At 61.9% G+C, this 12649-nt stretch overlaps 1 protein-coding gene across 1 annotated transcript in view; it reads right to left on the bottom strand.

Moving 5' to 3' along the window:
- Window positions 1–327: 327 nt before the first annotated feature.
- Window positions 328–12649, bottom strand: part of LOC306638615 (mucin-5B-like) — a 33801-nt gene continuing 21479 nt past the window's right edge. The window contains 22 exon segments of the mRNA XM_079101810.1: window positions 328–1379; window positions 1854–1962; window positions 2154–2199; window positions 2362–2484; window positions 2594–2668; window positions 2996–3112; window positions 3495–3532; window positions 3649–3856; window positions 3932–4228; window positions 4466–4497; window positions 4904–5294; window positions 5296–5360; window positions 5436–5611; window positions 5716–5941; window positions 6111–6391; window positions 6394–6395; window positions 6399–6805; window positions 7494–7665; window positions 7974–8155; window positions 8366–8825; window positions 8918–10324; window positions 10419–12575. Of these exon segments, the coding sequence (XP_078957936.1) occupies window positions 1190–1379; window positions 1854–1962; window positions 2154–2199; window positions 2362–2484; window positions 2594–2668; window positions 2996–3112; window positions 3495–3532; window positions 3649–3856; window positions 3932–4228; window positions 4466–4497; window positions 4904–5294; window positions 5296–5360; window positions 5436–5611; window positions 5716–5941; window positions 6111–6391; window positions 6394–6395; window positions 6399–6805; window positions 7494–7665; window positions 7974–8155; window positions 8366–8825; window positions 8918–10324; window positions 10419–12575 (7161 nt within the window). The 3' untranslated portion in view covers window positions 328–1189.

Raw genomic sequence — 12649 nt, 5'->3', positions numbered from 1 at the left:
TGCAGGGCCTGACCACTGCCACACCCTGGAGGCAGGACAGCTTGAGGCAGAGACCCCACTGCCCCTCCAAAGGCTTCCTTTGTCAGTATGGTAGCCAACATGGCCCTGGCCTCCACACTTGGGGCATCATCTGCAACAGGCCCTTGCCCGCTTAATTTCTTGCTTTCATTTCTTGACCTTCCTGTGCAGCCAAGCCCAAAGCCAGGGCATCCTGTGTCCCACACTGTTTCCTGTTGTCACCCACCTCCACAGCCCCAGCCTTTGAGCTGAAGGCGGAGGTGGACATGGAGTGCCAGCACCAGTCAAAGCCCCTGGGGTCTAAGCAGGCCGAGCACCCTTCCGCCACGCTCTGGTACTGGGAGGCAGCCTCGCTTTTTGCTGACTGGCCTCAGGGTCACCTCCTTGCCGCCCACAGGCTCCTCCATCTTTTTATGTGAGCCAGTCTCCTTAGCTGCCCCTGTGTCCTAGTAATGGCTGGGCTGGTGTCTACAGCCTTGGCCAGTATCACAGCCCAAGACTGGCATCCAGTGGTGCTCAGAGGCCTGCACACAACCCACAGATTCCCCTTGCCCTGTTTCCTGTCCCTTCCAGAGGCTCTCTGGCTGTGTGTCCCTCCTGGTCCAGTAGCTGGAACAGGCCCAGGGATAGAGCTGGCAGATGAAGACTCAGAAGGAGACACACAATGCCAGGGTTTATTGCAGGGCTTGGGGCTCCCCTCCAGCCCACCCTTCAGCCATTTTTAGAAGCCCCCAGGTCACCTCCAGGGTCCAGATATGGACCAGCAACCCCCTGGGCAGCTGGCAGAAAATCCTACTTCTCAGAGTCCTGTGGGTTGGGCCACAGGCTGTGGTGAGGGATAGCAGCAGCAGGTGCTCCATTTTGCTTCAGGGCATCTTGAGGCCACCAGGAAGGTGTAAGGGCAGTCCTCCAGTTCCAGGGTGGGGCCTGATAGCCAGTGGCCCAGACAGGCTGGAGGGTCTCTGAGAGCAGGACACCTGCCTGTGCCCTCTCAAGTGGATCTTCACTGGCCACTCTGCTCCAGGGCACTGGTTTCCTGGCAGGGTGGGAGAAGTAGGCAGAGGCAGTGGGAGCCACAGGCCCACCGAGGTTTTCACGGTCAGCAGTGCGTGTTCTGGCTCCAGGTACAGGGGCAGAGGGATGGGGCCAGGATGTCCTCCACCAGTGGCCCCTAGGTGTGAGTGTCCATGGGAACCTGGACCGAGAGGCAGGCTGGGGAGCAGCTGCACTCATCCACCTGGGTGTAGGTGTGCTGAATGTCGGTGCCGTCGGGACACCGCATGGTCACGGCCTCCTGGTGCGTCTTCCTCTCCTGGCAGCAGGTGCACTGGTGCTGCATGGCCTGGGCCTCCATCAGGTACCTGTGGACATGGCACTGCCCTCAGGACGCCCCCATTCCTGAGGTTCCTCTCAGCAACTGCAGTGTTCATGGGCTTCTGGGTTTTCGATGGCTGCCCCGTCTGGTCAGCTCCCCAAGCACACAGCTTCGCCTTGCTGGGCTCTCTGGGTGTTCAGGGCCATTTTGAACCCTGTTTTGCCTTCTGTAGCCCCTGTGGCTCCCTGACCCTAAACTAGCTCCTCCATCTCACTAACTCTGGGCAGACATCTTTGGACCTTCCCCAGGCCCTGGAGTTGGCCCCTGGCCTGTTCAGCCTCAGCCTTTGTGCACATGGATATGGAGAGCATGGCCCTGCTGGAAGCCCGTTCCCTCCTTCCCGTAGCAGGTGTGGCGTCCTGACCTGCAGCAGGCCAGCAGACAGGCCTGGTGGGGCCCTGGTGACTGTGGATGGCCCATTAGCTCTGCCATACTCTTGGGAGACCAAGTTGCCACTCACTTGGACACTCCAGGACAGGAACCCTCGCAGAAGGTGACATTGACCACGGTCCCCGTCTCACAGCCTCGGTACCGCAAGATGGTCAGGTTGCCACGGACTTGGCACAGGTCTGAAAGGTACAGTCCAGATCCTTCTGCAAGGTCCTGGCTGGGGGAACCTCCCCTCCATGCCTGATCACCCCTTCCATTCCCAGGGATGGAGCTGGGGTCCAGGTCCCACCGCCACCTCACGTGAGAGGCCTGGCGGCTTCTAGCAGGAACCAGGGCGGAGCTGGAGGGGGCGAAGGCAGCCTCGACTCACCCCTTTCCTCACAGGCGTAGCAGCAGCCAGCTTTCCTGAGGATCCCCTAGGGGCCAAGGACAAGGGGTATTCCTGGAGTGGGGTGGACTCCAGGCCCAGACCTCCTGGGCATGGCAGGGGTGGGTTTTTTTGGGGGGGTGGGGCTTCCCTGTGGGTGGGGCTTCAGGGTGGGTAGGGTCTCTTGGGGTGGGGCTTCCCAGATACGCACTCTACAGTTGGACACATCAGGGCAAGGCTTGGGCTGTGGGGTCAGCATGGGGACCCCACTCTTGACCTCACAGCGGTACTCGGTGCAGTTGTCCACCTGGCTGCTGATCCAGCTTTCATTGGGCTGAAATGCAGGGAGGGAAGGCACTGTGGGCGTTAGTGCCTGGGGCTAAGCCCCACTGAGGTGAGGGTCTCCTGGGGAGGGGCCCATTCCTGAAGCCCTCGCATATTACCTGGACTGACTGGCCCTCTGGCGTGAAGCAGGTGATTGGTACGCACTGCTTGACTGCCCTCGAATACTCAAAGCCCTGAAGGACAGGGGTGGTCAGGTCTCTCCTTCAGGTAGGCCTGCCCTCCCACCAAGCCCCAGGGGCCCGCATTGTCTCCGAGGCAGCCACCTTCAGTGAGTCCGCGTCCTCTCTGTCCAGTGCTGTATCCCTCTTCCTCGTTGTCCCTGCTCAGCCTGACCCATCCCGGTAGCCCACAGTTCTTGTCCTCCCAGCTCCCTTCCACTTTTTCCTACTTCATACCCTCCCTTTGGGGAAAGATGAGGCCCCAGTGAAGGCTGAACTGGAGGACCCTCCTGGTGGTCACTGGGAGGCACACTGGGCTGGGTCTCCATGTCTCAGGCTCACCTCAGGGCAGGTAGTGGTGCAGGCGACCTTCTCACACTGCACGGTGGGGGCCTGGGCACCCGTGGAGAGGCAGGCGCAGGTGTGGCAGGGAACGACCCCTGGAAAGGTGGCTCCGACCTACAGTGGGCCGGGGGTGCATCGAGGGCACTCGGGGGAGCCCAGTGCTAGGACCCCCGTGGCCAGGTGGGGCGCACAGGGACTGCTGCTTCCCCAGCAGAACGCGGACGCGTCCCTGGGGGAGCACGGGCCTGGGCGGCCCGGGGCTGTGACGGGCAGGGACCCCAGAGGTGCATCCTGCCCGCCTTCCGCAGGGCCCCTGAAGCTGAAATGTGTGAGCAGGCATGGAAGCCAGCCTTCACTGCTCTCGAGAGCAGGGCGCAAAGCCCCTCTGCAGACGCACCCTCGAGGCAGGACTGTGGAGGTGAGGAAGGGACTGAGGGAGGTAGGCATCCCACCTGCCACCCGGCCCTGCCAACACCTGCCTGGGCCAAGCCCTTACCCCATAGACGGTGCCATTATAGTTGCAGAGCTTAGGTCCTAAAAGGAAAGAGGGCTGAGTGTACCTGGGCCCCTCCCTGCCCTGTCCCCACCCCCAGCAACAATGTCCCAGACCAGGGGGCCCAGCCTGGCCTTGCCCCGCCCACTCCACTCACGGCAGCTGAAGTTGGGGCAGCAGTTGCCCTTTTCCTGGGTGTAGGTCAGCTCCTGTTCTGGCCCACACTCAGGTGGGTCCTGGGGGCAGGTGGTCACATTGCAGACTGTGGAGAGGGAGCCTGTCAGGGGAGCTGCCCAGCAGCCCTCTTCTGTCCCTTCCTGGATCCAGTGCAGGTTTCTAGTTCTCAGGGACTTCTGTGCTCCTCCCTGTCACCCTCAGCCCTTCCCAAGCTGGGACCATCTCTGAGGTCAAGCCAGAGGTCTCCAGCCTCATCTTCAGGTGGAAAACCGAAGCACCCTGCCCTGAGGCTGCCCCACCAAGAGGCCCAGCCAAGGTCCGGCCAGGACACTCATCCCCTCTGCTCCCCGGACCCCAACTCTTGCTGTTGGGTGCTCACCGCACAGCGTCTCAGAGCAGCAGGGGTTGTTGGCCTGGGGCCTGGTCAGGGCCACAACACCAGGCTGCCCGCACTCCGGGGGCAAGTCCTGGGCCTGGCACTGCATTGGTCTGCACCGCACAGATGCTGAGCCCTCATCACACACGCAGGACTGGCAGTTGCTGACCCACTGCTCTCCCAGCTGCAAAAGACCATGCCAGGGTGCCCCCAGGCTACAGAGCTGGCCCCAGCTGAGGTCTCTGCTTCCCCAGCTGCACACAAGCAGGCCAGGTCCCCCTCAGCAGGGCTGGCCTTTTGCAGCCCGAGGAACAGGGCAGGAAGGATGCCAGTCCCAAGATTGTGGCCAAGCTGGCCTCTCGGGAAAGGGTGCCCCTCCCTCCCTCCCTCAGCTTGTCAGGGTGGGGGCAGACACACTTACAAACTTGGGAGACCCATCCGGTCCCACGCAGGCTGGAAGAAAGGGAGGAATCACTGAGGGTGCTAGGGTGGATGGACTGTGTGTGCTCTCAGGACTGGCTGCCCACCCCCTCCAGGCCTCTGTCTTCCCACCAGGATGGGACAGGATCTCTGGGAGAACTCTTGGGCATGGTGCTGCCAAGGCAGGTTTTGGGGTGGGGAGCTCTCCAGGGGCTCTTGCTACTCCAGTCCTGAGCAGCCCAGGATAGGGGCAGTAACAAGCACAGGTACTCTATGCCTTGTGCAGCTGGCTTCAGGAGGCCACCAGACCTCTATAGGGCTCTAGACCTTGCTGTGGCCACCTCATGCTCTGGCCTAGCAGAGTGGGGCCTGTGACACGGAGCCCTGTCTGTGCAAGTGAAGACAGGCCCCATGTTCTGAAGCAGGTGAACATGCTTACAGCATTCGTGCACACAGATGTCTGTGCTCAAGCTGAAGAGGAGCTGGTCCTCAGGACAGAAGCAGCCCTCAGCCAGTCGTGAGCTCAGGGGGCTATGGGTCCTGCAAGGCAAGAAAAGCAGGATTCTGAGCCCTTTAGGGGCAGCCAAGGAAGGGTGGGAATGACAAGAGTGGCCAGTATCAGAGTAGAGGTAGACATCCTCCCTAGTGTCCTGCCTTGCCCAAGGGATTGGGAGCCCTGGAGGAGTTCCAGGGAGTCCTAGAGTTGGGGCTACAGAACCCATGCTCAGAGCCCCAACGTGCTCCTGGCTCCTTTGAACCTTCTGGCTGGCCTTACAACCAGAGGAGACCACTGCCCTGCTGCTCCCACTGCCCAGCCTGGGCTCACCTGGAGTCACAGGAAGCAGGCTGCATGGGACCACATGGCCTGTATACCTTGGTGAGTGGGCAGGGGAGGTCTGTGGGCAGAGACAGGTGTCAGATGGGCATCAGGCAGGCCCAGGAGGCTGGAAGCCTGGGTCTGCTCCACTCACCGCACAGCCCGCTGGTGGCATTGCGCCAGTCCACACATACGCCCCGGTGGCGGCACAGTGCTGCATAGACCTCCAGGTTCCGGCAGAGCATGAGGGGGTCATCCTGGCAGCCATCACTCACACAGGTTTGAAAGAAAGGGCCAGGTAGGATGAGGCTGTGGCACTCAGCAAAGACCCTAGAGACAGAGGTCATCAAGGCTAGGTGCTCCGTGCCCAGCAGAGCCTGGCCCAGCAGGGGTCATTGCCCCAGACCCAGCACACCCCAGAGCCAAGGACTCACGAACTCAGCATCAGTTTGCAGAGGGGCGCTGGGGGGCAAGGGGTGGAACTGGGTGTGCTGCCTGGCAGGGGCTGGGGGCTGGTGCTGACGGGAAGGCTGCCTCCTGCCTGGCAGTCCTCTGTGCTGCTTCCAGGCACCACCCAGGTCTTGGCCATGTCCTGGCAAGTGGGGGCTATGGTGCCATCTGGCCGGCGGCAGTCATCACTCTGGCTGTTGGTGCAGGTACCTGGGGAGTCGGGTAGAGGTCACTGCCCGCTAGAGCCCAGGTAGCCTCTGGCTGTATCCTCCATCCCAACTCCTTCCACTCATCAGCAGAGGTCAGAGATGGCTCTGGCCTAGGGAGGTGGTTGGGAAACCCAGAGCGGGCAGCTGGTAGCCAGGCCACGCCTACTCACCACACTGGCCTTCCGTGTTGTGGCCAAAGTAGCCATAGGGCAGCCGGATCTGGAAGTCATGCCCGTTGAACGTGACGCTCATGCCAATAGCAGGAATATGGACGCCCATCATGGTGGCTGCAGACACTGACACGCTAATGCCATTCTTGCTGAAGCCCCGGCTCACCCGCATTTGGTTGAAGAGGATCTGGGGGGTGTTTGGGAGACCCATAACCAGGGGCAGGTCCAGACAGCTCTTGGGGTTCTGACTCCCAAGCACTGGAGACCATCCTGTATGCCCCCATCCTAGAGACTGGATTTTCCTACAGGGACGCTGGGCCTACAGGGGTGCTCTGCCTCAGGCCTCCCTGCACCCTGGGGGACTGCCTGAGGCAGAGCAGAAGGCACAACCCTGGCCTCCGCATGGGGAGGGCCCACTCCACCTGCCCAGTGACTCACAAGGCTCTCCTCCCCAACTCTGTCGGTGCTGGTGGTGGTGGTGAGGATGATCTCTGTGGATTCATAGTACACTTGGAGGGCACGGGGGCAACTGGTGGTGTTGTGGGCCTTGCAGTGGTGGTTGTCAAGGAGGATGCTCAGGTTCCCATGGCGAGGGTAGATTTCCCTCAGGAGGGTGTAGGTACAGCTGCCCATGAAGGAGTACCAGGTCCCGTCGAAAGTCATGAAGTTCCCATGGCCCCATCTGCTGCACAAGCCTGTGGGACACACAGGCTGGAGACACCGTCCTCAGCCCCTCTGTGACTGCGGGGCAGCCACACAGGTCCCCAGGCCTCAGTTGCCTCATCTACAAAATGGGTGTCTTAGGTTGAATTGTGTCCCCATAAGCCATGTGTCTTGGCACCCGTGACTGTGACCTAATGGGAGAAGGAGTGTTTGTAGATGATTCAGAGAAGGATCTTGAAATGGGATCAACCTGAATTACCTAGGTGGCCCTGAATCCAGTGGCCGTGTCCTTGTAAGTGAGAGAGGAGAGGACACACAGAGGAGAAGGCCATGAGAAGACACAGGCAGAGACTGGAGTTGGGCCGCAGGACAAGGACGCCTGGGGCCCTAGAACTGAGGAGGCAGGAAGGGTCCTCCCAGGCCTCAGAGGGCCTGGCCCTGCTGCCCTGATCTGGGACCTCTGCCAGGCCTTGAAACATCCCTTATGGTGCCCGGTGCCCTCTGTAACAGAGCTACTCGTCAGGACCCCCAGGAAAACCTCCCTGTGCCCCCGGCTGACATCCTCAGCCCTTCCCTGTGGACAGGCGCCTGCAGGCTCACAGCAGGCCTGGCACTGTGTGCGCACTGTCCGTGGTCTGGATGGCCAAGCTCCTCCTAGCTGCACTGCTGACAGGGTTCGCATGCCTGCCTCTGCTGCCCCGCGCCCCACTGCCTGCTCACACTCGCACTCATAGTGGAAGAGGCAAGGCTGGCTCTGGCTCCACACTTTGATGGGCAGGTGCTGGTTCACACAGGTGACGCTGGCCACGGGCATTGGCTCTAGCAGGACAACACGATTGTTGCCCTCACACCTGGCCACTGTGCAGTTCTCCAGGGTCCAGGACTCATTCACCTGGAACAGGAAACAAGAAGGTGCTCACCTGGGGCGGCTGAAAGAGGCCCAGTACCGAGTGGACAGAGAGATGGAGGTCCCAGGCAAGTGAGCCACCGGAAGGAAGACAGCCTGTGCACAACAGCATCCTGGATGTTGGGTGGCTCCTCTCAACCAGGCATACCAGGACAGGATTAGGAGGATAGGCCCTAGGAGCTGTGGGTGCTGGGTATGGCCACAGCTCACCCCAGTGGACTTATTGCAAGACTTGCACCTGCGCAGGCCAGGCCCCAGGACATTCCTAAAACACAGGGTTGGGGGAGGCCCACCTGTCGGGGAGGCACAGCATTATCACATCCCAGAGGCTCTGATGGAGAGGACACAGGGGTGTAGGACGTGGTAGAGGAGGATGTGGGACAAAAGCCAGGAAAACGCTCAATGCCACACGCCTGAGTGCAGACGGCATAGAAGTTGCATCCGGCTCCATCCGTCTCGTTGTAGATGACATCACCTATGAGACAGAAATGGATAAGAGGACCAGAAGCCCCAGATGAGGTCGGCACCTAAAGACAGCGAAACCACCTGGGGAAGCAGTAATGAAGGAGGGAAGGGACGTGGGCAGACAGGACTGAAGAAAAATAGAGGCAACAGAAGAGTGCCCTCAAACCCATGAATAAAACGCACAACAGATTTCTCCAAAGGAACCAGGACCACTACTTACCAGCTGAGAAAATACGACCAAATGCGGAACAGAAGCATGGAGAAGGGGGAGTGGGAGAACTATATAAGCCAGTAGGCCACACAGGAGGGATGTGAGATGGAGAAGAATGCCAGGCCGAGGAGGGCAGAGGAGTGGCCGGGCCGGGGCAGTGGCTGGAGTCGCAGCAGAGAACTCGCACGTTGTAGTTGAAACACACGTTAAATTCTCCCGACTGGTCCTTGTTCCTGCAGAGCAGGCCCACCTGGGGGTTGCAGGTCACCACCTGCCCGATCTGGTCGATGCTGACCTCGGGGTAGCTCTCTGCCCGGCACTCTATCTTCTGGGGCTGCTGGCACATCTTGCCCCCTGCGGCCCTGATGTTCTCGAAGGTCTCCATGTCGCCGCCGTCCACGCCCGAGGTGGGGAAGTCGGAGTCAAACCACTGGGTCCACTCACACTTGGGTTGGCAGAGCGTGGTGGCCTGGGTGGTGGCCGGCGTGGTAGGCCAGGCCGAGGTGGGCAGAGGAGTGGCCGGGCCGGGCAGTGGCTGGAGTCGCAGCAGAGAACTCGCACGTTGTAGTTGAAACACACGTTAAATTCTCCCGACTGGTCCTTGTTCCTGCAGAGCAGGCCCACCTGGGGGTTGCAGGTCACCACCTGCCCGATCTGGTCGATGCTGACCTCGGGGTAGCTCTCTGCCCGGCACTCTATCTTCTGGGGCTGCTGGCACATCTTGCCCCCTGCGGCCCTGATGTTCTCGAAGGTCTCCATGTCGCCGCCGTCCACGCCCGAGGTGGGGAAGTCGGAGTCAAACCGCTGGGTCCACTCACACTTGGGTTGGCAGAGCGTGGTGGCCTGGGTGGTGGCCGGCGTGGTAGGCCAGGCCGAGGTGGGCAGAGGAGTGGCCGGGCCCGGGCAGTGGCTGGAGTCGCAGCAGAGAACTCGCACGTTGTAGTTGAAACACACGTTAAATTCTCCCGACTGGTCCTTGTTCCTGCAGAGCAGGCCCACCTGGGGGTTGCAGGTCACCACCTGCCCGATCTGGTCGATGCTGACCTCGGGGTAGCTCTCTGCCCGGCACTCTATCTTCTGGGGCTGCTGGCACATCTTGCCCCCTGCGGCCCTGATGTTCTCGAAGGTCTCCATGTCGCCGCCGTCCACGCCCGAGGTGGGGAAGTCGGAGTCAAACCACTGGGTCCACTCACACTTGGGTTGGCAGAGCGTGGTGGCCTGGGTGGTGGCCGGCGTGGTAGGCCAGGCCGAGGTGGGCAGAGGAGTGGCCGGGCCCGGGCAGTGGCTGGAGTCGCAGCAGAGAACTCGCACGTTGTAGTTGAAACACACGTTAAATTCTCCCGACTGGTCCTTGTTCCTGCAGAGCAGGCCCACCTGGGGGTTGCAGGTCACCACCTGCCCGATCTGGTCGATGCTGACCTCGGGGTAGCTCTCTGCCCGGCACTCTATCTTCTGGGGCTGCTGGCACATCTTGCCCCCTGCGGCCCTGATGTTCTCGAAGGTCTCCATGTCGCCGCCGTCCACGCCCGAGGTGGGGAAGTCGGAGTCAAACCACTGGGTCCACTCACACTTGGGTTGGCAGAGCGTGGTGGCCTGGGTGGTGGCCGGCGTGGTAGGCCAGGCCGAGGTGGGCAGAGGAGTGGCCGGGCCGGGGCAGTGGCTGGAGTCGCAGCAGAGAACTCGCACGTTGTAGTTGAAACACACGTTAAATTCTCCCGACTGGTCCTTGTTCCTGCAGAGCAGGCCCACCTGGGGGTTGCAGGTCACCACCTGCCCGATCTGGTCGATGCTGACCTCGGGGTAGCTCTCTGCCCGGCACTCTATCTTCTGGGGCTGCTGGCACATCTTGCCCCCTGCGGCCCTGATGTTCTCGAAGGTCTCCATGTCGCCGCCGTCCACGCCCGAGGTGGGGAAGTCGGAGTCAAACCACTGGGTCCACTCACACTTGGGTTGGCAGAGCGTGGTGGCCTGGGTGGTGGCCGGCGTGGTAGGCCAGGCCGAGGTGGGCAGAGGAGTGGCCGGGCCCGGGGCAGTGGCTGGAGTCGCAGCAGAGAACTCGCACGTTGTAGTTGAAACACACGTTAAATTCTCCCGACTGGTCCTTGTTCCTGCAGAGCAGGCCCACCTGGGGGTTGCAGGTCACCACCTGCCCGATCTGGTCGATGCTGACCTCGGGGTAGCTCTCTGCCCGGCACTCTATCTTCTGGGGCTGCTGGCACATCTTGCCCCCTGCGGCCCTGATGTTCTCGAAGGTCTCCATGTCGCCGCCGTCCACGCCCGAGGTGGGGAAGTCGGAGTCAAACCACTGGGTCCACTCACACTTGGGTTGGCAGAGCGTGGTGGCCTGGGTGGTGGCCGGCGTGGTAGGCCAGGCCGAGGTGGGCAGAGGAGTGGCCGGGCCCGGGCAGTGGCTGGAGTCGCAGCAGAGAACTCGCACGTTGTAGTTGAAACACACGTTAAATTCTCCCGACTGGTCCTTGTTCCTGCAGAGCAGGCCCACCTGGGGGTTGCAGGTCACCACCTGCCCGATCTGGTCGATGCTGACCTCGGGGTAGCTCTCTGCCCGGCACTCTATCTTCTGGGGCTGCTGGCACATCTTGCCCCCTGCGGCCCTGATGTTCTCGAAGGTCTCCATGTCGCCGCCGTCCACGCCCGAGGTGGGGAAGTCGGAGTCAAACCACTGGGTCCACTCACACTTGGGTTGGCAGAGCGTGGTGGCCTGGGTGGTGGCCGGCGTGGTAGGCCAGGCCGAGGTGGGCAGAGGAGTGGCCGGGCCCGGGCAGTGGCTGGAGTCGCAGCAGAGAACTCGCACGTTGTAGTTGAAACACACGTTAAATTCTCCCGACTGGTCCTTGTTCCTGCAGAGCAGGCCCACCTGGGGGTTGCAGGTCACCACCTGCCCGATCTGGTCGATGCTGACCTCGGGGTAGCTCTCTGCCCGGCACTCTATCTTCTGGGGCTGCTGGCACATCTTGCCCCCTGCGGCCCTGATGTTCTCGAAGGTCTCCATGTCGCCGCCGTCCACGCCCGAGGTGGGGAAGTCGGAGTCAAACCACTGGGTCCACTCACACTTGGGTTGGCAGAGCGTGGTGGCCTGGGTGGTGGCCGGCGTGGTAGGCCAGGCCGAGGTGGGCAGAGGAGTGGCCGGGCCCGGGCAGTGGCTGGAGTCGCAGCAGAGAACTCGCACGTTGTAGTTGAAACACACGTTAAATTCTCCCGACTGGTCCTTGTTCCTGCAGAGCAGGCCCACCTGGGGGTTGCAGGTCACCACCTGCCCGATCTGGTCGATGCTGACCTCGGGGTAGCTCTCTGCCCGGCACTCTATCTTCTGGGGCTGCTGGCACATCTTGCCCCCTGCGGCCCTGATGTTCTCGAAGGTCTCCATGTCGCCGCCGTCCACGCCCGAGGTGGGGAAGTCGGAGTCAAACCACTGGGTCCACTCACACTTGGGTTGGCAGAGCGTGGTGGCCTGGGTGGTGGCCGGCGTGGTAGGCCAGGCCGAGGTGGGCAGAGGAGTGGCCGGGCCCGGGCAGTGGCTGGAGTCGCAGCAGAGAACTCGCACGTTGTAGTTGAAACACACGTTAAATTCTCCCGACTGGTCCTTGTTCCTGCAGAGCAGGCCCACCTGGGGGTTGCAGGTCACCACCTGCCCGATCTGGTCGATGCTGACCTCGGGGTAGCTCTCTGCCCGGCACTCTATCTTCTGGGGCTGCTGGCACATCTTGCCCCCTGCGGCCCTGATGTTCTCGAAGGTCTCCATGTCGCCGCCGTCCACGCCCGAGGTGGGGAAGTCGGAGTCAAACCACTGGGTCCACTCACACTTGGGTTGGCAGAGCGTGGTGGCCTGGGTGGTGGCCGGCGTGGTAGGCCAGGCCGAGGTGGGCAGAGGAGTGGCCGGGCCGGGGCAGTGGCTGGAGTCGCAGCAGAGAACTCGCACGTTGTAGTTGAAACACACGTTAAATTCTCCCGACTGGTCCTTGTTCCTGCAGAGCAGGCCCACCTGGGGGTTGCAGGTCACCACCTGCCCGATCTGGTCGATGCTGACCTCGGGGTAGCTCTCTGCCCGGCACTCTATCTTCTGGGGCTGCTGGCACATCTTGCCCCCTGCGGCCCTGATGTTCTCGAAGGTCTCCATGTCGCCGCCGTCCACGCCCGAGGTGGGGAAGTCGGAGTCAAACCACTGGGTCCACTCACACTTGGGTTGGCAGAGCGTGGTGGCCTGGGTGGTGGCCGGCGTGGTAGGCCAGGCCGAGGTGGGCAGAGGAGTGGCCGGGCCGGGGGCAGTGGCTGGAG

This window comes from Sciurus vulgaris (assembly GCF_902686455.1).
Source record: "Sciurus vulgaris genome assembly, chromosome: 11".
In the NCBI taxonomy this organism is placed as follows: Eukaryota; Metazoa; Chordata; class Mammalia; order Rodentia; family Sciuridae; genus Sciurus; species Sciurus vulgaris.
This window is presented reverse-complemented; position numbering and strand designations above follow the sequence as displayed.